The sequence below is a fragment of the Phacochoerus africanus genome, chromosome 7 (assembly GCF_016906955.1).
Source record: "Phacochoerus africanus isolate WHEZ1 chromosome 7, ROS_Pafr_v1, whole genome shotgun sequence".
NCBI classification, from domain to species: domain Eukaryota; kingdom Metazoa; phylum Chordata; class Mammalia; order Artiodactyla; family Suidae; genus Phacochoerus; species Phacochoerus africanus.
The window spans coordinates 55,649,224-55,675,701 of NC_062550.1; the positions used below are offsets into that span (position 1 = coordinate 55,649,224).

A 26,478-nucleotide genomic window follows, 5' to 3' on the forward strand; every position below is an offset into this window, starting at 1 on the left:
CAATTTTTTTTCCTACTGTACAGCATGGTGACCCAGTTACACATACATGTATACATTCTTTTCATTTTAACAATATTAATTCTTCCAATCCATAAGCACAGACTATCTTTCCATTTCTTTGTGTCTTCTTCAGTTCTTTCATTAATATCTTATAGCTTTCAGGGTAAAGGTCTTTCACCTCCTTGGTTAAATTTATTCCTAATATTTCATTTTTTCTCATGCAGTTGGAATTGGAATTGTTTTCTTAACTTATCTTTTGGCTAGTTCCTTACTACTGTATAAGAACACAATATATGTATTTTTAATATTGATTTTATATCCCTCAACTTTACTGAATTCATTTATTAGTTTTAACAGTTTTTGGTGGTGTCTTTAAGGTTATGTAGTTGCATTAATTCTATTTTGTTATATGTATTTAATTCATCACATTCAAAGTCCTTTAATTACTCTGATAGAATGTAAACTTCATGAAGTCAAGGATTATGGTCACAGTACCTGAGGCACAATGTGTAGTTCTCCATTTTAACCTTGTTTCTGTAGACTCAACAGCAACCTATGCATAATGAACAGCAGGCAATGGACAGGTGAGATACAGAAGTGAATTATAGACTAGGAAAGCAAGGGCACTCTCTTTGCTTCAAGAAGAAAAAGATCAGGAGTTCCTGTTGTGGCTCAGTAGGTTAAGAAGCCAACATAGAGTCCATGAGGTAAAGGTTCGATCCCTAGCTTTGCTTAATGGGTTCAGGATCCAGTGTTTCTTCAAGCTGTGGTATAGTTCGCAGATGTGGCTTGGATCCAACATTGATGTGGCTGTGGTGTAGGCTGGCAGCTGCAGGTCCAATTTGACCCCTGGCCCAGGAACTTCCATATGCTGCAGGTGTGGCCATAAAAAGAAAATGAAAAAAGAAGAAAAAGATAAAATGCTAAATAACATGTTCATGCTGGTATTATAGCTCTGAGAAGAAAACAGGAGATTATCTATGGGATGGATAAAGTATTACATTCTAGAATTTGTGGCTAATATGCAGACTTCGTACATAACTTCAAATGCCAAGTTTCCTCTCTTGGCCCTTCTCAATGTTCCACTTTTCATAGAGCAAACTGAGAAATCTTTTCAGAGCATAAATAACATTACTCCCTTGCACAAAACTGTCCAGTAACTTCCCAGTACAACTTGGATACAATGCAAACTCTCAACCATCTTTTTTATGACTTGTTCCCTGCTTTTCTCCCCTATAGATTTCTCATTCATGATGCTTGGTGCTTCTTTATTCCTGTGTGAGTTAAAGGCATTACCAGCTCTTCTCCCAGATCTTCATGTGTGGCCTTTCTCACATTATTTGTGTCTCAATTCAAATAACAATTCTTCAGAACTGTCTTCCTTGCCCTCCCCTGCTAAAGCACCCAGTTCTACCCAATGGCACTCTCTACCATTGCAGCTTTTCTTCTTCAGAAACTTAACAGCACCTGAAATAATATAATTGATTTATTTGCTTACATGATTATTGCCTCTCTGTTCACACAAAGGCAGAGATTTGTCTACTGTTTATTGAACATATCTTCAGCTCCTAGAATAGTTGTACATAGTAGGTTCTCCATCTATATGTTAACTGAATTTTTCTGGACATGCAAGTGCAGGCCAATCAAGCCTTTGAAATCCTAAAGGCTTCCAAGAAGACTGCAAAATGGTAAAGCTAATGGGTATTTTCTAAATGGATCTAGTGACCTCTGCTGGAATACTTACCAAGGAAACCAAATATGAATCTTTATTTGTCCTTTCACCTCTTTTTACTGAATGATAAAATGTTAGTGCAAAATTGGAGATCAGGAACTTTCAAGAGATTTTTCTCCCATCTTGGAAACCCCACCTCCCTTTCTGTCTGGATAACTGTTCCCTTTCAGCTCCCAGCTCATCAATTTGTGCTTTTAGCTCAATTCTTAAAGGAGAATATTCAGGGATGTAGGAAAGAGAAATTTCTCTGAATTCCCCTCCAAATATTACTGCATAAATGATTGCTGTTCTTTGCACAAATATCTGAAGGAAGCGGCTTCATCCACATCTCATGGATAGATGTAGGTATATCCCATGGACATATTTCACATGGTTCCATTTATGTCATTTCTGTTGACTCAGCGAGCAATGTTGAAAAGGCATTCACCTCTAAATAAAGTGGCAAAGTGTGTCCTCGTGTTGGAAATAATATGTTCAAGGATTTTATATTAGTCCACTTTGAGGGGTCGTTGGGAGATGCTGTGTTATTGAGAGTGTTGGTATTTGAAGCAAATCCTTGGGTGAGAGCCCAGGACCAGGAATTTCAAAATCAGTGAAACAATCAGGAGGTGATCTGACTGAACTTTTAAAAATGTTTACCTATCCTCCCTATGGTATGACTATATGTATACATGTTTACCACAGAAAATTTGTAGAATCCAAGTAAACAAAAAAGATCCTATAAATATTAGTCATAGTCATTACCACTGTAAGAATTTTATTTATATCTAGTCCAGTCTTCTATTTGTATATCCTTCATGAGTAGAAGTGTATGTTTACTGTTTTTTTTTACAAATTAATGCCATACTATTTATTTTACTTTATATACTACTTATTTTTATTTAGTCTATCATGGAATATTTTCATTGATCTATGTTTATTTCTTCCAAAATTTTTATGTAATTAATTACTTGAGTAGATAATATATGCATGTGACACAATATCTAACAAATTCAAGAAGAGCAAGCCTCCTTTTTACTCCTCTCCAATGGTAACCACTAGTATTAGGGGAAATTTTATTTAACCACTATGTATCTTATAAATAAGGCTGGAAGTTATTAAAGTAGTCAGTATAGTGTCAGTCACTACACTAAATCCCTCATACAAATGATCTCATCTCCATTTTAGTAAGAAAATCAAAACAAGTAAAGAAATTGGCTAAAGGTTCCATAGCTGATAAGTGGGAGATTGAACTTTGCCCCCACGAGTGATGAACTTACAACAAAGCATATAGTACCTGGCACATAGTGAATTAAGTCTTACTTAATTGGATAATGTGGATAATGTGCACCAGCTCTCCTGAGGCTTGTTCAATCCTGGAAGAAGCAATCTCAGGATTGCTGAGACCAGAAACTGCAAACTTCAAGCTCTGTCTTAGCCCTGTCACCCCATTCTCATTTCTTGTCAACACGTCCTTCTGTTTGGTTTTATTGGAATTTCTATTTGCAGGACTCACAGAGGTCATGTCAACACAAACGAATCATTTTGTGAAGCAGAAAGTCATTTGGGCTCCCATTTTTACTATTTTAATACTTGAATTTTTTGATTAGTTATTTAACCTTTTTCCTACCACTCAAATGAGTGGATGATAAGCTATATACTTAAATTTACTTTAATAAACAAAGAATTAAATATGTCACTTAATCATGGAAGACATTTAATATACTTAATTCACATTGATTTATTAATCTTAGATGATGAAATATGGTTTTCTCTATCTTGAGTTATTAAAATACTTATTAAGTAGGTAAGGCCAACTGTATAGAAAATGGCTAAAGATGTGAAAAAAGATTCTAACCTTTCTAACTCTTAAAAGTCAGAATCTTTTATTAGGTTATCATACTAGCAAGTAAGAAATTATTCCATGAGAATTCTGCTTGTAATTCTAATGTAAAGGATATTTTGTATAAATTTCAATTCTGTTGCTATTTGGAATAATAATGTAAAAATACAGATTGTAGGCTAAATCTGTAAAGTAAGGTATTTCAAAACTAAGCATACTTTCTGAATGTCTTTTTCTAGGAACAATATAAGATATATCTCTGTGTATAAGTAAATTAGCACATGCATATTTGTATACATACAAACACATATTATCAAGTTGATAATATTTGAGGTAAATGTACAAATATGACTAAAATTAATTTCTACAACCTCATTAAAATGGTGGTCTGATGATCATTGATTTGTTAAAATTACTTTCTTTTTATGTTATACTCAAAGTCATGGGGGCATTGGAGTTCCTGTTGTGGGTCAATGGTTAACGAACACAAATAGGATCCATGAGAAGGAGGGTTTGATCCCTGGCCTCACTCAATAGGTTAAGGATCTGGCATTGCCCTGAGCTGTGGTGTAGGTAACAGATGCGGCTCAGATCCCACATTGCTATGGCTGTGGTGTAGGCTGATGGCTTTAGCTCTGATACAACCCCTAGGCTGGGATCATCCATGTGCCATGGGTGCGGCCCTAAAAAGACCAAAAAAAAAAAAAAGAAGAAGAGAAATGCTGGCATTTATACTTTTTCATAGGGAAATTTCTTTGGGCCATGCCCGAGGCACACAGAAGTTCCTGGGGCAGGGATCGAACCCAGTGACCCAAGCTGCAGCAGCAACAATGCAATTCTTAACCTGCTGAGCCACCAGGGAACTCCATTCAGAAGGAATATTTTAGAAAAGTAATTAAGGAAAGGGGAACGAAGATCAATGCCTATTATCAAAATACAATTTGTCAATGTAAAATAAAACAACTAGAAATAATTTTTTTTTTTAGGGCTGCACCCACTGCACATTGAGGTTCCAGGCTGGCGATCGAATCAGAGCCGTAGCTGCTGGGCTATACCACAGCCACAGCAATGCAGGATGTGAGCTGCATCTATGAGCAATGCCAGATCCTTAACCCACTGAGCGAGGCCAGAGATCAAGCCCGCAACCTCATGGCTCCTAGTCAGATTCTCTTCCGCTGAGCCATGATGGGAACTCCAAAATAATTTTTTTAATGATCTAGAAACGAGAATCAAAAAAAAAAATATTTAGGAAATCTAAACGGATTAAAGGCTTAGAAACTGTCTCAGTCAGTCAATTCTTTTTTTTTTTTTTTTTTTTTTTTGCTTTTTAGAGCTGAATCTGCAGCATGTGGAAGTTCCCAGACTAGAGGTCAAATCGGAGCTACAGCTGCCGGCCTACACCACGGTCTCAGCAACTCGGGATCCAAGCCGTATCTGCAACCTACACCACAGTTCACAGCCACGCAGGATCCCCAACCCACCAAGTGGGGCCAGAGATCGAACTGTCATCCTCATGAGTCCTGGTCAGGTTTGTTAACCGCTGAGTCATGAAGGGAACTCCTGTCTCACTCAATTCTATGTGTAACCTAAAATGGTCTGCACATAGAGAACAGACTAGTGGTCTCCAAGAGGGAAAGGCTAGGGAAGGGATGGATTGGGAGTCTGGGATTAGCAGATGTGAACTACTCTATATAGACTGTATAAGTAGCAAGGTCATACTGGATAGCAGAGAGAACTACGTTCAGTAGCTTGTGGTAAATTATAATGGAAAATAATATGAAAATGAGTGTATATTTATATCTAGCTGGCTAGCTGAATTTGCTGGACAGCAAAAATTAACATATTGTAAATCAACTATACTTCAATAAAATAAAATTTTAAAATATAAAAAATAAAAAGTTAAAATGGAATCATCTGCAAGCTTTATAAGGGGAATTGCTACTCTTGGATCACTTTGGAAGTGATGAAATAGGCACTGGTGACTGTGTGGGTCTAGGATTTTGGTCAAGAGGACAAGGGCTAAAGGTCTGGACTCACGTCATGATCAGCCTCTGAGGATTCCATTCTTCTCATGGGTGCTTACCTAAGCCCCAAAACCGGGGGGTTTTTACTTGTGACTGTTCTGGGCTGTTTGGGTAGATATTGATTGGAGATCGTGTCCTCACTGGACCTTCCCAGAAAGACTGTATAAGGAACAGAGAATTCCACCGTCAATTGGGAATTCTGTGGGAAGGCAAGCAGATTTCTTTCTGCTGGTTTATTCCTCTGAGAATCTACAAAAGCTTGTGATCTACCAGCTCTGAATCCCTGCATCAAGTGCACCTAGGATTGCAGTTCCTTGAAAGAGGGCTTCCAGCGTCAGAGAACTGAAGGAAGAATGCTTCGAGGCCGGTCCCTATCGGTGACATCCTTGGGTGGGCTGCCTCGGTGGGAAGCTGAGCTTCCTGTGGAAGATTTACTGCTCTTTGAAGTGGCTTGGGAAGTGACCAATAAAGGTTAGTACGGCACCCTGAGGAGACTAGTTGCCAGACTGCTGGAGAATGTACAAAGATTGGGATTTCACATTCTCCAGAGAGAATGAATTGCCAGCGAATAAGGAAAATGTTCAAACTGAATATGTTTAGATTACACTTAACCTTGTCTATTTCAACAGGCAATGAAAACTTAGACGTGTGTATGTGTTGCAGGGAAAGTTGAAAATATGAGTCATTGCCAGGGAATGTGCATTTAAAAAAAATTTGAAATTCTTATTAAGACAAAACAATAATACACAGTTATTTTTTCTTTTTTTGGTTTTATGATTTTTCTCAGCACAGTTTTGTACTATATTTTAGGAAGAACGGTGTTTTATCAGGACCAAGTAGAAACTTTAACTCTATATGCTGCTAGTCAGTATACAAATTATTAGACATTTATAATAATTCAAGGTTAACATGGAATTAAAGTTTTAACTCAGAAACAACTCAGAAGCTTCTATTTAAGAAGAATGCCTGGGAGTTCCCGTCGTGGTGCAGTGGTTAACAAATCCAACTAGGAACCACGAGGTTGCGGGTTCAATCCCTGCCCTTGCTCAGTGGGTTAACGATCCAGCGTTGTCGTGAGCTATGGTGTAGGTTGCAGACACGGCTCGGATCCTGCGTTGCTGTGGCTCTGGTGTAGGCCGGCAGCTACAGCTCGGATTCAACCCCTAGCCTGGGAACCTCCATATGCCGCGGGAGTGGCCCAAGAAATGGCAAAAAGACAAAAAAAAAAAAAAAAGGAAGAAGAAGAAGAAGAATGCCTGTAATTTTTCTTTAATACTATATATACAGAGAAATTATAAAATAAGAAAAGAAATCAATTTTTTTTTTAATTTTTAATTTTATTTTAATTTGTTTTGCTTTTTAGAGCGGCACCCATAGCATATGGAGGTTCACAGGCTAAAGGTCCAATTGCAGCTATAGCTGCTGTCCTACACCACAGCCACAGCAACACAGGACCTCAGCCATGTCTGCAACCTACACCACAGCTCACGGCAATGCCAGATCCTTAACCCACTGAGTGAGGCCAGAGATTGAATCTGCAACCTCACGGTTCCTAGTTGGATTTGTTTCCCGTGCGCCATGACGGGAACTCCTGAAAAGAAATCAAATTGACAAAATTTAAATAATTCCTCATTTGTATTGGATTGGAGAAGGCAAAGTAGAGAACTCTGACTTAAATGATTTTTATGGTGAAAATATCAGTAAAATTATTTTTAAAAAATTCCTTGTGTATTAATATTGTCTAGTATCAGGGTTGTTAACACTAATATTAAAGGAATATTGGTAAAGAAAAGTAACAGTTCTGAAGGCTGAGTTTTTCAAGGTCATAAAGAACCAGGCCAAATGATTGATGGGGGAAAGGAATTTAAAGGATGGAATTGATAACTTGTAATATTACATGTTCATTAAAAATAATTTTATGACATGTTTATTTCAGAAACTTAAAGGTTCTGAAATAAACATGAATGTAATACAGTACTTCTTCCTTTTGGCTAATCAGAGCCAGCAAAACCTCAAAATCAGAGAAATTATATTTAGCATCTGTTCTGATTTTTTGCCTTACACTCAGTGTTCAAATCTTTCATGTTATGCATTCATAACATTATAAAATAAAAATTAAATATCAATTGTTTCTACACAGAAATGCACAGAATGAATGTAAGAGAACAAAGCACATTCTTCCTCTTTGTGGTTTAGTGAGGAAGAAGCAAAGAGGACAGAAATTTTAATATGGAAAAGTGAAGTATTTTACTACAAGTAGCTCTTCCTAATGTTCTTTTTCCAGTCACAAGGTTTTTAAATATGCCCAAGGCACCTGGGAACAGAACCATCTGTACTAGACACAGATCCGAGGCTGTGCCTTGAAAGATAAGTTTTCTTTACAGAGTAGGAAGGAACTCAAGGATATGCTTTTGGTGGAAAAAATTGGGGGGCGGGGGGGAGCTCTTGCTCCAGGAATCAGTTCAGAAGACTGAACTGGGTAGAACTTCTTTCCTTCCTTCCTTTTCTCTCCATTTAGCAAATGTTAATGGAGCATTGTTTCCTGGTTCTCGGTGAAACTATTTATCCCATGCATCTTATATTCTGATGACATATGGGCTGCTCTCAGGGCCTAGAACAGTGCCTTTGCCTAGAAAATTCTCCATGGATTTTTAAATTTCGCATGAAGGCAGGAATACATTTATTTTTCAGCTTCTAAGCTGCCTTTGATACTTATTTTCTTTTATTTTCTGTGCATGAGGAAGGGAATTTTCTTGTCAAGGGGAGACCCACAAGCGATTAACCCAAGTAGATATCATCTCCAGGGTATCATTAACATTTATTACAGTCTGATTTTAAAGACTTTTTTTTTTAAGGGCTGCACTCATGGCATATGGAAGTTCCCAGCTCGAATCAAAGCTGCAGCTGCCAGCCTATGCTACAGCCACAGCAACATGGGATCTGAGCCAGTTCTGTGACCTACATCATAACTCACTGTTACACCAGATCCTTAACCCACTAAGCAAGACCAGGGATTGAACCCGCATTTTCAGAGAGACACCATTGGGTTCTTACCCAGCTGAGCCACAATGGGAACTCCCTAAAGATATATATATGTATTTTTTTTATTTGGCTGCACCCACAGGCGTATGGATATTCCCAGACTAGGGGTTGAATTGGAGCTGCAGCCACTGACCTACACCACAGCCACAACAACTCTGGATTGGAGCCATGTCTGTGACCTACACCACAGCTCACAGCAACAATGGATCCTTAACCCACTGACCGAGGCCAGGGGTTGAACCTGCATCCTCATGGATGCTAGTCAAATTCGTTTCCACTGAGCCACAATGGGAACTCCTAAAGATATTTTTATATAAATAGACAATTTTTGTGTTCATCCCTGACAAGACATTAACACTATAATTTCTTTGAAAATTGTATTTTGAACTTTTACTTCCCTGCAGCTCATAGCTGAGAAAGAAGGGATCTTAGCGATCATGAATCCAGCTCCTCCGCTTCAGAGATGAAAAGGATGCCTGTAGGACATTAATGATCAAGAAAATGGCAGGATCAGGACTAGCATCTAGGTCTCCTCTAAGTCCACTTCTCCTTTTTATTAGCACACAGAATTAAAAATCAAAAACTCCAGTGTCTGAGGAAATGTCTTATGGGTGAAAGGGCACAGGACTTGCAGTCAAAAACTGAGGGCTTTCCGAGACTTAAGAAAAAAAAATCCCTTAAATTATCTGAATATATTCCTTCATGATGAAAAGAATGTAATAATCTCTAGCCATCTTATGATACTTTGTGGCAAACAAGAAAACATGTATGTTTATCTCCAAGAAAACAAAAGATTTCTTAGAGAGGGAAAAAAAAAATCCTCTTTGCCAGAATTTTGCTCACAAGTGAGGAAAATGTATAAAGTACAGCAAATGAGAGAGTCATAGTTCAATTAGTGGCTGTTAGGGAGTTCGCTGGTGGCGCAGTGGGTGAAGGATCCATCATTGTCACTTCTGTGGCTCAGGTCACTTCTGTGGCATCGGTTTAACCCACAGCCCAGGAATTTCTGATGCCATGGGTGCAGCTTAAAAAAATATATTGGGTAGTCTCAGACCTCAAAATAACCTTTTCTACTTGTTCACATTAACCTTGAAATGTATTGCTCTTGTTCATTCACCCATTTATTATTCAACAAAGATTCATGAAGTGCCTGTTGGGTATCAGACACTAGGAAATAAGGGGCATCGAGTTTAACAATACAGAATTAACCTCCAATCTTCCAGAATTTACGAACTTGCAGAAAGACAGACATTGAACATGCAATTATAGTCAAATGTAATGAGTGTAAGAACAGGAGAACACACACATATATATACATATTTATATATCCTAAAAAGCACTATATATATATACATACACAAACGTGTATATATGTATACACATGTATATGTGTATATAAAGCACTCTCTCTCTCTGTGTATATATATATATATATATATATATATATATATCTCCTAAAAAGCACTATTACTAGTTGAGGGAGAGCCTAGCAGGAAAGTAACAGACAGGTAAAAGTCTGTGACAATGTATACGATGGAACATTTTGCCCGAATATTAGAAATAAGTTTCTTTGCTACAATCATTTCTTCTGTGCAAACTTGTCCAAATCATTGTAGACTGTGGACCAATGATCATGTTGAGGATGTTCAGGATCACTTAAAAGAGTTTAATGAATGTCACAAATAATGTATGCTGATTTAATATACGTGAACACTTCTGAAATTTAGTCGCCAAATGGATACTTCCCACTGAAAATTGACTACAAACAATTTGTTTTAGCCCTAAGCCAGTGCTGGCTGAAAAAAAATTGCACGACCCAAAAGTTGAGAATTATGTTTTATTTGGTGGAATTACTGAGGACTCTAGCCCAGGATAGAGCCTGAGAGCTTTCAAGGACTGTTCCAGAGAAGTAAGGGAAGAGCCAAGATACAGAGGAGTTTTTGCTGAAAAAAAGAGCCATGCAGTTGAATATTAAAAGTTTACTAGTGCAGTTCCCCGATGGTCTAGCGGTTAAGGACTTGGCGTTGTCCCTGCTGTAGCTTGGGTTACAGCTGTGGCTCAGGTTCAATCCCTGGCTGGAGAACTTCCATCTGTGAGGGTGGTTTACTGCTAATCACAAAAACAGACATCTCAAGTTATTGATTTTAGTGCTCTTATATCTACGGAAGATGCGAGAGTGTGGGGTTTTTTTTTGTTTTGTTTTGTTTTTGCCTTTTAGGGCCGAACCCATAGAACTTGGAAGTTCCCAGGCTGGGGTTGAATCAGAGCTACAACTGCTGGCTCACACCAGAGCCACAGCAACGTGGATCTGAGCCTTGTCTTCCACCTATACCACAGCTCATGGCAACACTGGATCCTTAACCCACTGAGCGAGGCCAGGGATTAAACCCGAGTCCTCAAGGATACTGGTCCAATTTGTTACAGCTGAGCCACAATGGGAACTACCAAGTCTGGGCTTACTGAAATCATTCCTTTGATATGCACCTTAACTATTTAGGGCCAATATCCTGTTTTTTTCCATCCTGAATTCACCTCAGGGTACATGATCAGGGCAGCTGCAGTGGCTGATGGCTTTGTGGCTGCAACATCCTTTGTTTACTGGGATGGCAGGTGACTTGCTTTGTCCACATCTGCATATTGCCAGATATAATAGTGCTACCTGTTCCTTCCTGGACACCATAGTTCTGGGTCCCATGGTATAAATGGCACAGGGAAAAACTCAAAATTCTAATTAAAACAGTGTGGTAGAAACCAAGTGTGATGTCAGGTCCACTACTGGATCGAGGCAGTTCAAATTTGGGGATCTTGGGAGTTCCCATCGTAGCTCAGCAGAAACGAACCTGACTGGCATCCATGAGGATGCAGGTTCTATCCCTGGCCTCACTCAGTGGGTTAAGGATCTTGTGTGGCCCTGAGTTGTTGTGTAGGTGGAAGATGTGGCTCTGATCTGGCTTTGCTGTGGCTATGGTGTAGGCCAGCGGCTACAGCTCTAATTCAACCCCTAGCCTGGGAACTTGCATTTGCTATGGGTGTGGCCCTAAAAAGACAAAAAAACCCAAAAAGTTGGGGATCTTGCTAAAAATGAACTTCAGGGAGTTTGTAAACATTCTAAAACAATATCTAAAAATTTCCCGCTCATTTGTGGCTGTGCTTTTTTGGAGACGAGGACTGAATGATCCCATCAGATTTCCAAAAGCCTTTATGATTGATGTAAGAATGATTGCTCTTAATTTCCCTAAACCCCTGGGTTCCTTTTTATTACCCCAGAAATGCTTAGAGCCAAAATTTTAAAAAGCTATTTCCTCTAAGTATAGTTTTCCAAATGGCTTTTCTCTGGTACCACCCTCTCCAAGGCCTAAAGATACTTATCTTTTTTGTGATACTGCTCGTTTTCTCCCTCTGTTCCTCCCACCACTTCTTGTAAATATTCATCAGCATGTTTTTCCATAGAGTGACAATTGTCCTTTCATATCCATGGTTCCCCATTTGCAGATTCAACCAACTCTGGATCAAAAAAATTTAAAAAAAAAATTCCAGAGAGTTCCAAAAAGCAAAACTTGAATCTGCGGTGCACCAGCAATTATTTACACAGCAATTACATTGAATTTACAACTGTTGACATAGCACTTATCTTGTGTTAGATATAAGTAATTTGGAGATGATTTAAAGTATCAGGAGGAGGTGCCTAGATTATATGCAAATACTATGCTGTTTTATATAAGGGACTTGAGCATCCTTGGATTTTGGTATCCACAGTGGTGACTGGGGAGTGGTATCCTGAAACCAACCTGTTGTGGACCTTAAGGGAAAAAGGTACAATTTTGCTACCTAAAGCTCGTGGGCTCTGGAGTCAGACGCTTGGATTGGAATCCCAACTCCATTATCTGTGTAATGTTGGACCCATCTCATAACCTCGCTGTGCCTCAGTTTCCACCATCTGAAAATAAAGATAAAAAATAAGACTTCTTAGGAGTTCCCTTGCGGCACAGCTGGATAAGAATCCAGCATTGTCACAGCAGTGGCTTGGGTTGCTAGCTGGGCCCGATCCCTGGCTTGGGAATTTCCACATGCCGTGGGAGTGGCTAAAAAATAAATAGGAGTTTCCACTCTGGTGCAGTGGGTTAAGAATCCAGCTGCAGAGGCTAGGGTTTTTGTGGAGGTGTGGATTCAATCCCTGGCCTGGTGTAGTGGGTTAAAGATCTAGGGTTGCCACAGCTGCCACTTGGATTCAATCTCTAGCCCAGGAACTTCCATATGCTGCAGGTGGGGCCATAAAAAAAAATAGTAATGATAAAATAAAATAGACTCCTTAAAAGATAACATTTCTGGGAGTTCCTGTTGTGGCTCCATCCCTGGCCTCATTCAGTGGGTTAAGGATCTGGCAGTGCCCTGAGCTGTGGTGTAGGTTGCAAATGCAGCTTGGATCCCACATTGCTGTGGCTGTGGGTAGGCCAGCAGCTATAGCTCTGATTCAACCCCTTGCCTGGGAACTTCCATATGCTACGGGTGTAACCCTAAAAAGACAAAAAAGAAAGAAAGAAAAATAAAAAGATAAGATTTCCTCTTGAGCTTGTAAAGGGTCGCATGACCCACCAGGATGAATGTTTAGATCTGGATTATATAAACTGTCAATAATATGTCCTTTGATGTACAGTTTTCTGTCTCAAAAAACATATGTAACTGCCTTGATTTCTAACCAGTGGAATGGTTCTCAGAGCTTTCTGAGATGCTCTTTCTGGGTTATAGCTTTCAAATTGGGCTCGAATAAAATTTTCCAATTCTTTCTTAAAAAAGAATAAAAATAAATACAATCATAGCATCTACCTTAAACAGCATGGTGAAAACTAAAAGAAATGCCAATTGTAAATCACTTAGAACAGTGATAGCATTTAATAACATGTAACATTATTATTTTTTATAAAATTTATTCATAAAAATGGTGAAAGTAGATCATCCAGTTTCACACTGGCTTTCACTTTGAGCAATGGTATAGTTTTATTTTTATTTTTATTAAAAAAATTTTATTGGAGTTCCCATCGTGGCCCAGTGGTTAACGAATCCGACTAGGAACCATGAGGGTTCAGGTTCAATCCCTGCCCTTGCTCAGTGGGTTAAGGATCCGGTGTTGCCATGAGCTGTGGTGTAGGTCACAGACACAACTTGGATCCTGCGTTTCTGTGGCTCTGGCATAGGCCTGTGTCTACAGCTCTGATTAGATCCCTAGCCTGGGAACCTCCATATGCCATGAGTGTGGCCCTAGAAAAGACAAAAAGACAAAAAAAAAAAGCTATTTTCTTTTTCAGCCACATCCATGGCATATGGAAGTTCCTGGGCCAGGAGGATTAAATCTGAATTGCAGCTGTGACCTACACCACAACTGTGGCAATACTGGATCCTTAACCTGCTGCACCACAGCAGGAACACTGGCTCTTTTTGCGGGGGGGGCCACCCCATGGCAGATGGAGTTCCCAGGCCAGGGATCAAATCTGAGCCACAGTTGCAATCTATGCCACAGCTGCGGCATTGCTGGATCCTTTAGCCCACTGTGCCAGGCCAGGGATTGAACCTGAAACCTGGCACTGCAGAGATGCCACCAGTCCCATTGTGCCACAGCAGGAAATCCCACACAGTTCTATTTTTAAATGCAAAAGCAAAAAGGGGAAGAAAAGACATGGATCAGGGTTACTACAATCATGGGCGACACTCTAATTAGAGGTTGGGGTTTCTTTGCCTGGGTTAGATATGCAGCAGCCTTGTCAAAGGCATCCTGAGCCACATCACACAAAACACGAAGTCTCTGTAAGAACCATGCTTGGCACGCTCATAGCTTCAAGATAAGCACAGATTCCCCACTTCCCTTTCATCCAGATTGCTGTGTCTGAGCCCCTCTTGTGTAACACGTCTGCATCTGCCATTGTGGATATAATCAGGGTGGGGTGTGCCTGTGGGCTTGCTCTGAGTGTGTCATCTCCCTCAGCCCTAGACTGCAGCTGCTTTGACTTGAACCACTGACCCAGCCACCTGCTAGGCACACAAACATTTGGGGACCATAATCACCAGTAGCATTTACTCTCTTTCCTACCAGATCTGCGGCTTTAGGAATGATATCTAACTGTGTAAGGACTGTCTCTGCTTCTGCAAATCTGTCTTAGGTCAGATTAGTAGCTATGCATCTTGGGATCATAGACTTTCAAATTCTCTAAATTTTAAGCGTTGAAAATTAGTGAAGGAGTTTCTGTTGTGGCTCAGTGGGTTAGGAACCCAACATAATGTCCGTGAGGATATGAGTTTGATTCCTGGCCTCACTCAGTGGGATAAGGATCAGGTGCTGCCTTAAGTTTCAGGGTAGGTTGCAGATGTGGTTCAGATCTGGTGTTGCTGTGGCTGCAGCTCCAATTTTACCCCTAGCCAGGAACTTCCATATGCCTCAGGTGTGTCTGTAAAAATAAAATAAAAATAAATTTAAAAAAATAAATAAAATGAAGATTTTTCTCAAATTTTTTTTGGCTGGTGTCCATATGCCATACTGCAATGGAATCCTGCTTTTATCAATACCAGCAGTGTCTCTAGATGAAAACTTGGGGTTTGGGCTACCTCATTGACATAGATGTTGTGACAGCTCATCACTTTTTTTTCTTACGAAAGGCCTGATACTTTGCCCTCACACTAGACAACTCCCACGTTGTTTTGGGAAAATATAGATCAATAAAATACAAAGTACATGTTTGAATATGAAGAGTAAGTCCAAATTGAATGATCGAGTTGGTAGGCCCTGGGTTTATATTCAAAATTTGAAAATCAGAATGACCCTTTGCCCAGGCTGTCACACTCACCTTTAATTAGCATGCTGAGAGGGCAGTTTGGGGCAAAGGAAACAAATAGAGTGAAAACTGAGAAATAGTAGTTGGCATATAAATCTGTGGAGGCCAGAGAGGGCTGGTTACAATTTTTCACCACTATAACTCTTTAATGAATATCCTTATACATATATCTTCTTATTTTTCCCCCAGGACAATTTTCTAGATGTAGGCATATTGAATATAAGAGTATGCATATTTTCCAAGAGTATAGATTTTTTTGGCTTTGTGTTTTGAGTGGTAGCACTGATGCCAGAAAGATAAAATGAGATATATATAAAAACTTGTGGAGTTCCCTTTGTGGTTCAGCGAGTTAAGAACCCGACATAGTGTCCATGAGGATGAGGCCTCACTCAGTGGGTTAAGGATCTGGTGTTGCCACGAGCTGCTGTGTATTTCACAAATGCAGCTCAGATCTGGAGTCGCTTGGCTGTGACATAGGCCGGTAGCTGCAGTTCTGATTCAACACCTAGCCAGGGAATTTCCGTATGCTGCAGGTGCAGCGCTAAAAAGATAAACAAAACAAAACAAACTCTTGTATTTGTAATCGTTGGATTTGACAAGAGGGTTGGGCTAAGTACTCCCCCGCCCCGACCAAATCTGTCAGCTTCCTCCTCTTGTCAAAAGATACTTGCTTGGTATGTAGAAGGGAACTAGCTCTTTGAATCCTGAGAGATTTGCTCATAATTTGAGCAGCAGCTGTTCCCTGGACATAATTTAAATCCCTGGACCACTGGAGGAGAAGGGGTGAATGGTAACTACTGCTACTAAGGGCAGGTGTCATGATAATTGCATTGGTCCCAACTCTGATACTTCCGTGTGGATAGAGCCACAAGCCAAATGCTGCTTTATTCGAATTGTCTCTTCAGATTTCCTTGAAATAGTAGTACTTCTCTGTTGCTGTCAAAATACTGCTCTCTGACGAGCACCCAGCAGGGTTTTAAGACATGCCCACCACTGAACCAAATGCTAACATTTCGATAGTATTCCTTAAAAACTCTCTTTTTAAATAAAGCCTTGGGCTTGATGGAGCCCAAATACTAACTTAAAAATGAAGAACAACGTAATATTGTATATCAACTGTACTTCAATTAAAAAAAAATGTCTTAAGTAACATAGAAAGAAAAAAGGACTTATTTCCATCCCTTCTTTACTTAAAACGAATTACTAACACAAAGGATAAAGGGATCTTTTCTCTTTAACAGTTGGCGGCATCTATACTGTGATCCAGACAAAGGCCAAAACGACAGCAGATGAATGGGGAGAGAATTATTTTCTGATTGGTCCATATTTTGAGCATAATATGAAGACTCAGGTGGAACAGTGTGAACCTGTCAATGACGCTGTTAGCAAAGCCGTGGACACGATGAATAAACACGGCTGCCAGGTAAAGGGTACTGTCTGCTACTTCATTCAGCAAGTCTTAGTAAACTGTTGTGGGAGAGCACCACAATTTACATGAACTCACAAGAAAGAACCACTCATCTGCTTAGGGAAAAGAACTCAGTTTATGAGAAAGATGGTGAACTTGATTTTAAATAGGTTACATTTGTGAGTCCCTGCTGTGGCGCAGTGGGTTAAGAATCCCACTGCAGTGGCTTGGGTCACTACAGAGGCAAGGGTTCACTCCACAGCCATTTGCAGTGGGTTAAAAGATCTGGCCACTTGGATTCAATCCCTGGCCTGGAGAACTTCCATATGCTGTGGGTGTGGCCATAAAAGTAAATACATACATAAATATCTAGGTTTCATTTGAGGCGTCTTGTGAAAACCATAGTATTATCTATCCAGCAGTATAGTAGGTTTGGAACTTGGCAGAGGGTATAGGATAGAGATGTTTGCAAGGAAGTTGTTGGTGTCTCACTTGTAGTTGGCATTACAGGTGTTGGTAACATTATTCAATGGAAGACTATAAACTGAAAGTAAAAGTTTTGAGCCTAACCTTGGCCAATGTCAATATGCTAGGGCAGCTACACTAAAGAAGCCAGAAATTGCAAAAGTAGAAGTACAGCTAATGATTAGAACCAAGGAGGTACAAATCCTAATCCTCAGAATCTATGAATTACGTTGCCTTATAAAGTAGAAGGACTTGGTAGATGTGGACATTTGTGGAAGGTTTTTCAGATGGGGAGACTGCCCTGAATCATCTGGGTGGGCCCAATGTAATCACAAGGGGCCTTATAAGAGGGAGGCAGTAGAAATAGAATCAGAGAGGAGATGTGACCATGGAAGAGGAAACTGGAGTAATGAGAGCTTTGAGATGAAGGAAAAAAAGAAGAGGCCACCAGCTAAGGAATGCAGGTGGCTCTAGAAGCTGGGAAAGGCTAGGAAACAGATTTCTCTCTAGAGACCCCAGATGGAATGCAATCCCGCCCACAAGTTGATTTTAACCCATAAGACCCTTTTCAGACCACTGACCTCCAAATCCACAAGGCAACCAATTTGTGTTGTTTTAAGCTATTAGGTTTGCAGTGATTGTTGCCATCATAACAGGAATGGAGATGTCCAGATAAGGAAGCAGAGTTTCAAGTCTAAAGAAGGGAACAGGGTCAGTTGGGTTAGCAACAGTCAGGTCATTCACCGTCACCTTCAGCTTCAGAGAAGAAAGGATGTTTAAATAAGACTGGAGTAGCTTGAGAAATGAATGAGTGGAGAGAAAATGGACACAGAAGTGTGGCTATGAGATGTTTCTATGAAGCGGAAATGTAACTAAGTCATTGCAGAGTGACATGGTTTTGAGAATTGGTGTTTTCTTAAATATGAGTGAGCTTATTTATATACCAAAAGGAAGTATCTAGCAGACAGAAGTTGAAAGTTGAGAAGGAGTGAAGAGACTAATCTCACTGAGAGTGGGAGAGGGAAGAAGATCCAAAGCACAATTGAAAAGCTCCTTCTTCCCTCCTTTTGCACAAACAGGAAACAAAGGATGAATGCAAACAGAGATGAGTTGGTGAAGAATTCAAAATGGTCTCACTCAGTGTTTTTGCTGATCTTAAGAGCAAAAGGTCATCATCTGAGTGTTAGGAGACAAGTGTGTTAAAATAAGAATGTGACGAGAAAAGTTCTGAAAAAGTGTTCAAGGAATAAGGAAAAGAATTTCTGGGTATATTTAAGGTACAGTCATGACTTTTTAATGGCACATATGTACACGACTGTGACTTTCTCCAGCAGCCCTCAACAGCCTGAGTCAAAGTACAGGAAGTTAAATAGTTGGAGCTTCAGTGTTGTTTAATTTTAGTGTCTGTGCAATGGGGCAAGATGACAGCTTCGTAAATCACTGCAAATGCTTTTTGGAAGTGGCAGAAGCTAAGAGCCCCTCTTATTGGGTATCCAGTCCTCTTTAGTAAATGGAATGCCTCTACATTGCTTACATGGACCTCACCTGGATTCCATTCAAGGATGAATCTTACAGAGCTTGAAAGTCCATTTGGTCATCATTTTTTTGCATGGGACTCGGGAATATATGGCGATGTCTTTCTCCCATCCATGCCTTGGCCAAGACCCTCAGTATGCGTCATTTGCTTCCATTTTAATTTGGTATTTACCACAGCACTCTTTCTTTTTCCAATTGAGTTTTCCTGAACCCCAAACAACAGTTCGATTGTTTTTAATTTGGGACAAACATTGATTTAGGCTTTCATTTAACTAATAGCTACTGTTTGCCTAATATGTGACTTATGATGCAGTGAGGAAAGGGCACAGAGAAGTGTTAAGACTACAGAGAAGGTTAGCGAGCCTGTCTTGACCTCCAGTGCATTCTTGACTGTGATAGGGAAACATCTTTATATCAGAAATCTATTTACAATCTTGAGACCAGTCAATTCCACGATGACTTTTAGCTCCCTCTTATTTCACAAGAGCTTCAAAGGCAAGTCGGTTTAATGTCTAACTTATTTCATCCCAATAGTGCAACATGCATCTTTTTCCATTATCCTAATTGTCTACACTCCACTCACTGTGATATGTTTTCATGGTGTCCTCTGGAATCTCAAGTTCTCATTTATTTATTTATTTATTTATTTATTTATCTTTTAATTTATTTTTAATTAATTAATTTATTTTGCTTTTTGGACCACACCCGAGGCATTTGGAGGTTCCCAGGCCAGGGGTCCAACTGGAGCTGCAGCTGCAGGCCTACGCCATAGCTACAGCAACTCAGGATCTGAGCCACATCTGCGAACTACGCTGCAGCTCACAGCAATGCTGGATCTTTAACCCACTGAGCAGGCCAGGGATAGAACCCAAGTCGGGGTTCGTTACCACTAAGCCATGATGGGAACTCCCTACTATTCCCTTTTATATTGTGGTGAAGTGAGTTAAGGATCTGGTGTTGTCATTGCTGTGGCTGGAGTTACCACTGTGGCTCAGGTTAGACCCCTTGCCCAGGAACTTCTGGATGCCACGAGCACAGCCAAAAAGAGAAAAAAAAAGACAAGACAAAAGAATGAATAAATTACTGTAGAAAAATAGAGAAAAAAAGGCAAGTTAAAGCTTGGATGTACACCTGACTGTATTATTACAACCAGAAAAAAAAAATTGAGATAGCTACTGCCTTAAAACGTGCACAAGTTAAAACATTTAGATATAAAAGTCAATTTGAAGAATGTAGAAGAATTAGACTGAGCTACTAGTTAAGACCTCTGGTAGCAACCATATTGGGAAACACTTAGTGTCACTTTTTTTTTTTTTTTATGGGAGGAATCAGAGAAATCATACACATTTGTTTAGAGAAACAACTTTGTGGCAGGAAATATCATTAAGTCCCACTGCATAAAGGAAAACAAGTGATACCATAGACATAGCCAACTCCAAGTTGTTAAAGATACAGAACAGTTCATCTTAAAACTCTGTCATAAAAACATGAACCATAATATTAAATCTGAAAACCATAAGCTCAAGGTCACAGGAGGGCAATGAGGGACAGAGAAAGGAGATTACATGATCTATATACTTCATTTTTAAATGACCACATTTAATGAAGTGCAACTAGATGAACTAGATGAATGGCTGCAAGCCCATTTCCTCTTCAGGCTCAAACATCAGATGCTTTGTGTTACCACTGCTGTTGAGCTCCAAATAACAGTTTATAGTTTCTAAGCACAAATATATTTTCCTCCCTTGCGTTGCCTAGTATTTCTGCATGGCTGTGTGTTCTTTATACGACAGGTGCACTTTGGAAGATGGCTGATAGAAGGGAGTCCTTATGTGGTGCTCTTTGACATAGGCTACTCAGCTTGGAACCTGGACAAGTGGAAAGGTGACCTCTGGGAAGCATGCAATGTCGGCATTCCTTATCATGACCAAGAAGCCAATGATATGCTGATATTTGGATCCTTAACAGCCTGGTTCTTAAAAGAGGTACAGTTTACTGTATAGTTGACAATGGAGGAGAAGAACAGCTGTTCTCTGTGCCCAGCAATAATCTTCTGATTTTTAGATTAAGCGACTTTCAAGATGATGCCATTATTCATTCTCCTAAAACGTCTCAAAGGAATCTGAGGAAATGTTCAGCCCTCCTGGAACTAAATGCCATCCTTTGGAACAGGGCAGTAATAATGCTTCTTAATATTTACATCATGCCAGGTTTAATGAGAATGATGTGGATATCATAATTATGTTGCCTGGTACCTAGATAGTATTCAATATATATGCAAAAAAATAGTATATGCCATGCACTATTGACATGAATTCTAGAATCAGAAGAATGAAAAATGGCTTGAAATATTTGGTATTGTTCATGCATGAGGGCTTGTGGGACTGCAGTGGCTTTTAGATTTTTCCATCATTTGCTAAAGGCTGAAGTGATCTAAGCAGTTGGTAAGGAGTCCATAGTGGTGAAATACTTCTTGATGTTAAAAAAATAAGAGCATTAGAAATCAGTCATTGTGTGGAGTTTCCATTGTGGCTCAGCAGTATGAACCCAACTAGTATCCATGAGGACGCAGGTTCAATCCCTGGCTCAGCGGGTTAAATGATCTGGCGTTGCTGTGAGCTGCGGTGTAGGTTGCAGATATGGCTCAGATCCTGAGTTGCTGTGGCTGTGGCATAGGCTGGCAGCTACAGCTCTGATTTGACCCCTAGCCTGGGAACTGCCTTATGCTGCAGGTGTGGCCCCCAAAAAAACCCAGTCTTTGTTCTAACACAACATTGTACATCGAGTATACCCCAATAAAATTTCATCAAAAAAAAAAAAAAAGGAAAAGAAATCAGTCCTTGTTAAATGAGCTAAGCCCTCACTCAATAATCTCCCCTCCCCCACCGCAGGGCTGCTTCCTGAGGCATGTGGAGGTTCCCAGCCTAGGGGTCTAATCGGAGCTGTAGCCACCTGCCTACGCCAGAGCCACAGCAGCACCATATCCGAGCCGCATTTGCGACCTACACGCAGCTCACAGCAATGCCGGATCCTTAACCCACTGAGCAAGGCCAGGGATGGAACAGCAGCCTCATGGTTCCTACTCAGATTCGTTAACCACTGTGCCGCGACGGGACCTCCCTGCACTCAATAATTATGCCTAACTTAACCGGAGAATGAAGAGCATCCCTAGCAAACTGGGGTGTGGTCTGGGGACAAATCACAGAACTGTGTCTTGGGCATGTGTCCCCTTGACCAGTATGACTTCTGATAAAGGATTGCCTCCAAGGGAAGGTCAGTTGAAGGGGCGGTGCTGTTGCTTTGTCTTGGTGACAGAATTGGAAAAGAGTCCGGGTCCTAACAGGATCTGGCCTAATGACAGAAAGGCAGTCTTGTTATCATTACGTTCTGAAACCACCTCTTCCTCTGCTGTATCCCTGAGCCAGTGCCCCCAGGACTGAGGCCAGCTTCTGAGAGCATGAGCGCATGCCTGCACATTTCTGAGGCCATCCTTTCTGTTACAGGAAATTAGAGGGAAGAGACGCGGAAAAGTGACAGACCCAATTTTCTCTAAAAGAGGCAGTTCCAGAAACAGATTTTCTTTGATTCAAAAGGGAAGGACATTGAAAAGGATCCAAGGCAGCTGGGCAAGCCTCGTTTCTGCTGTCGCCTCTTTGCTGTCGCTGATCTGTGCAATGGTTAAGAGCTGCGAGGAACTTTTTGAAGTACCTTAAAGTACAAAGGTCTTAGCCTAAGTCTGAGGTTCTCAAAGTTTTGCCTGCAGACTTGTATGAAATGCACATTCTTCCCCTAGCTCAGAACTTTTTAATTTTATGGGATGGGACTCAGACATTAGTGCTTACCAAGCCTTCCAGGTGATTCTGATGCATGCCGACTATTCTAAAAGCTTCTCTTTTGATGTAGGTGACAGATCATGCAGATGGGAAACACGTCATTGCCCAATTTCATGAATGGCAGGCAGGGACTGGACTGATCCTTTCTCGAGCCCGGAAACTTCCGATCGCTACGGTATTTACCACGCACGCCACGCTGCTTGGAAGGTATCTCTGTGCGGCAAACATAGATTTCTACAACCATCTCGATAAGGTAATTAGTCCCTCCACCTTCTCCCCTCTTTGAAGCTGAAGGATGGGAAGTATTGATCTTCACCTTTCATCTGCCATCTGGTGGCAGAAATGACCTTTTAACTAATCAATATTCATGACCAAGCCTCCCCCGAGGTGACGGAGAACTCAGAGCATTTAACTTTTCAGAGTGCAGCAGAGTGTAGCAGTGAAAGGCCAGGCATCTGTCCACTTTGGAGCAACAGATCCAAGACCCAAAGGGGCGTGGTGAGAGTAAAACACTGAGGACTGAGGTGGGGCTGTTGTTTTCCCTGGGGTCATGCTTGGAAATGCTGCGAGGTCCCTGGATCCGCATGCAGGTACAGGACAGGGATTCTAGGCATTATGTACTGTTGAAACCGTGCACCCCAGATTGGGACTCGAACCTGGGTGCCAGGACTCTAACCCAGCCAAGACTTGGACTGGGACTTGAACCCATGGGCTGGGACTCAAACCTGGCCAAAACCCACACTGGGACTTGAACCCACTGCTTTTTTAAAATTAGAATCACACACCTGGGGAGTACATTCCCCTTATGGCTCGGAGATAACTAACCAGAATAATATCCATGAGGAGGAGGGTTCGATCCCCAGGCCAGGTCTTTGGGTTAAGGATCCTACATTGCCATGAGCTGTGGTGTAGGTCACAGTCGTTGCTTGGGTTCTGAGTTGCTGTAGCTGTGGTGTAGGCCGGCAGCTGCAGCTCGGATTCAACCACTAGCCCGGGTATTTCCATATGCCACGGGTGTGGACCTGGCATAGCAATCACACACCTGGTCCCAAGACTTACTGAAGTTCAGGCTGTTTAATGCCTAAAAAGACAAAAAAAAAAGTACATTTTCATTTCATCCTGTCAGATTATCTATCTATCTATCTATCTATCTATATCAAGCATTTGAGTACCAAAAAGTCAGTTTTCCAGCTTCAGTGTCTATATTGCCAGTCAAGTCAATTTAGCATTTTAAGGTTCTGTTTCATTAGGAAAATTAGAGAGTTATAAAGTTGTTTTCTAAATACTCCTCCAGTTTAAAAAGTTCTAGGATTCTATGAAACAGAATGTGTATTTGTGTGAGCGTGTGTATGTTTGTGCGTGTTGGTATTATTTGAATACTACTACTCAGATCATGAGAGTGCAAAGTTATACTCAGAGTTTTTTTTTTTTATTTCTCTTAAGAAATTATTTTTATTTTTTTTTTCTGCAACCTACACCACAGCTCACGGCAACGCCGGATCCTTAACCCACCGGAGCAAGGCCAGGGATCAAACCCGCAACCTCATGGTTCCTAGTCGGATTGATTAACCACTGAGCCATGATGGGAACTCCTGCACTCTCTTTTCTTGATAACAATGGGATTTCCTGGATGGGAATGTGAGGAGAGGGCTGTTTGGGATTAGAAAATGATGAAGGAAGCCATAGGCAGTTGTTTGGTGGATTTTAACTCTTTCCTCTGACCTAGTTTTGAGCTGGTCGACTTCAATTTTGGGGCTCTCCAGGCCTCTGTTACCTTCCCCTGTATCTTTGCACACTTAGTTCACTCACTTAGAAATCCCATCTTCTCACCTCTAAATATTCAAATGTTACGTGCTACCCCTATATGAAATCTTACTATTCTCTACAATAACAGCAACGACAAAAAAATAACACTAAATAGTAGCAATAGGCGAAGTCATTGAGCCCTTCCCACATGGCAAGCACTTTTCTAAACATTTGATAGGTGTTATTTCATCTTCACAAAAACTCAATAAGTTAGGAAACATTTCATTCCAGCATTTTTCTTTTTCTTTCTTTCTTTTTCTTTTTTTTTTTTTAGTCTTTTTTTTGCCATTTCTTGGGCCGCTCCCATGGCATATGGGATGTTCCCAGGCTAGGGGTCTAATTGGAGCTGTAGCTGCCAGCCTACACCGGAGCCACATCTGCAACCCACACCACAGCTCACGGCAACCCTGGATCGTTAACCCACTGAGCAAGGGCAGGGATCGAACCCGCAACCTCATGGTTCCTAGTCGGATTTGTTAACCACTGCGCCACGACGGGAACTCCCCAGCGTTTTTCTTAAACAGAAGCCTGTCTTTCCCAAACAGAAGCCTGTCTTTCCCATACCTCTAAGGAGCCCTTTCAGTGCTTGTCATTGTCAAGACTAAATTTCTAGTATTGTCCTCAAGGACTTCTGGGATCTGGTCCTATTACATCCTACCGGAATATTGCCCTATTATGTCCCCTACACTCTGCACCGAATACCACAGTCACATCAGATGTCTTATTTTCTGCACATGCCATCTGACTTTATACACTTTTCTTTAGGGGAACTAAATTTTTCAGACCAAAATTACCTTTCCCCAAATTAAACTTTCATGCCCCAGTCCAAATGCCATTTCATTCATCCAGCTTGGAGATACAAGGATTAATAAGTCATGCTCCTTGTCTGTGAAAATCTTACATTCTAGAGGTGATGCTGAGAACACAAATACATATATAATATGAAATACTTTTCCTTCTCCTCAGCCAGGATGAATCAGACCCTCTCTGGTCCTATATTTTACTCAGGCACTTATTCATTTCCGCCTCATTTTTACCTGCTTTCTCACTCATTCATAAGCTCTTTGAAAGCAACAGAAATATGTAGGTTACTAAGCAAATGTAGATTAAATGAGAGATTTGGTTGATTGAATGAGACTAGCCATACAGAATTTTGAAGAAAACGTCTGCTGACTTAAGGATGCCATATGGCGCCTTGATTCAAACATTTTCAGAGATGGTTGCAAATATTACAGTCAAGAAAAAAGGCACTAGGAAGGTCCTTGTTGTAATAAACTGCGCCATCTAATGAGCATTTTTAGTATATTTCTCTATATGATACAGTCACTATTGGGACTGACTTGATGATTGAGGTGAAATCTAATTGATTTAAAAGCAGGTGAGAACCCATACATGGAGTCAGATTGATTAGGGGCCAATTGGGGGCTCTGCTAAGATATTTAATAGAACTGTGACCTTGGGCTGGTTTTTTAACCTCTAAAAGCTTCAATTTCCCCCTCCATAAAATGAAGACAAAATACATCTCTCAGTGGTTTAGGAGGATTAAATACAATATCATGCTTAGAAGAGTGTCTGATTCACAGGGTGAACTTCTAATAATATTTATTTCAAAAAGCACCCTGCTAATATAATGCCAGAAACTTTATATTCTTTTTTCTCTTAGACACTGCTAGTTTCGTATGCAGCTATATGAGACTTAACATTCTGTAACTAAGCAAAATGGTTGCCAATTATGTAATTGTTGGGGGTTTGGCTTTTTTTTTTTTTTTAAACTTAAGATGCCCAGAATCCTGGATGATTGCACAATCTAACACACCATCTAATTAAAGTAATGGTACACTCCTTGAAATTTTACAGTGTTGGGAGTTACATAGCATGGAAAAGCATGTGTCTTTTCCCTTTGTCCAGTATCCTTTCAGTGGTAGATGATGATAATAATTATCCTTACTTTCAGTACCAAGTTTAAGATCAGCTTTGTTTCATGGCTTA

At 40.4% G+C, this 26,478-nt stretch overlaps 1 protein-coding gene across 1 annotated transcript in view; it reads left to right on the forward strand.

Annotated features, from left to right (window-relative positions):
• The first annotated feature begins 5,465 nt into the window (after positions 1-5,465).
• GYS2 (glycogen synthase 2) overlaps positions 5,466-26,478 on the forward strand; it is a 52,470-nt gene continuing 31,457 nt past the window's right edge. Inside the window, exons 1-4 of the mRNA XM_047788543.1 lie at positions 5,466-6,049; positions 16,683-16,864; positions 20,644-20,835; positions 22,754-22,936. Of these exons, the coding sequence (XP_047644499.1) occupies positions 5,932-6,049; positions 16,683-16,864; positions 20,644-20,835; positions 22,754-22,936 (675 nt within the window). The 5' untranslated portion in view covers positions 5,466-5,931. The remainder of the gene's footprint in view (positions 6,050-16,682; positions 16,865-20,643; positions 20,836-22,753; positions 22,937-26,478) is intronic.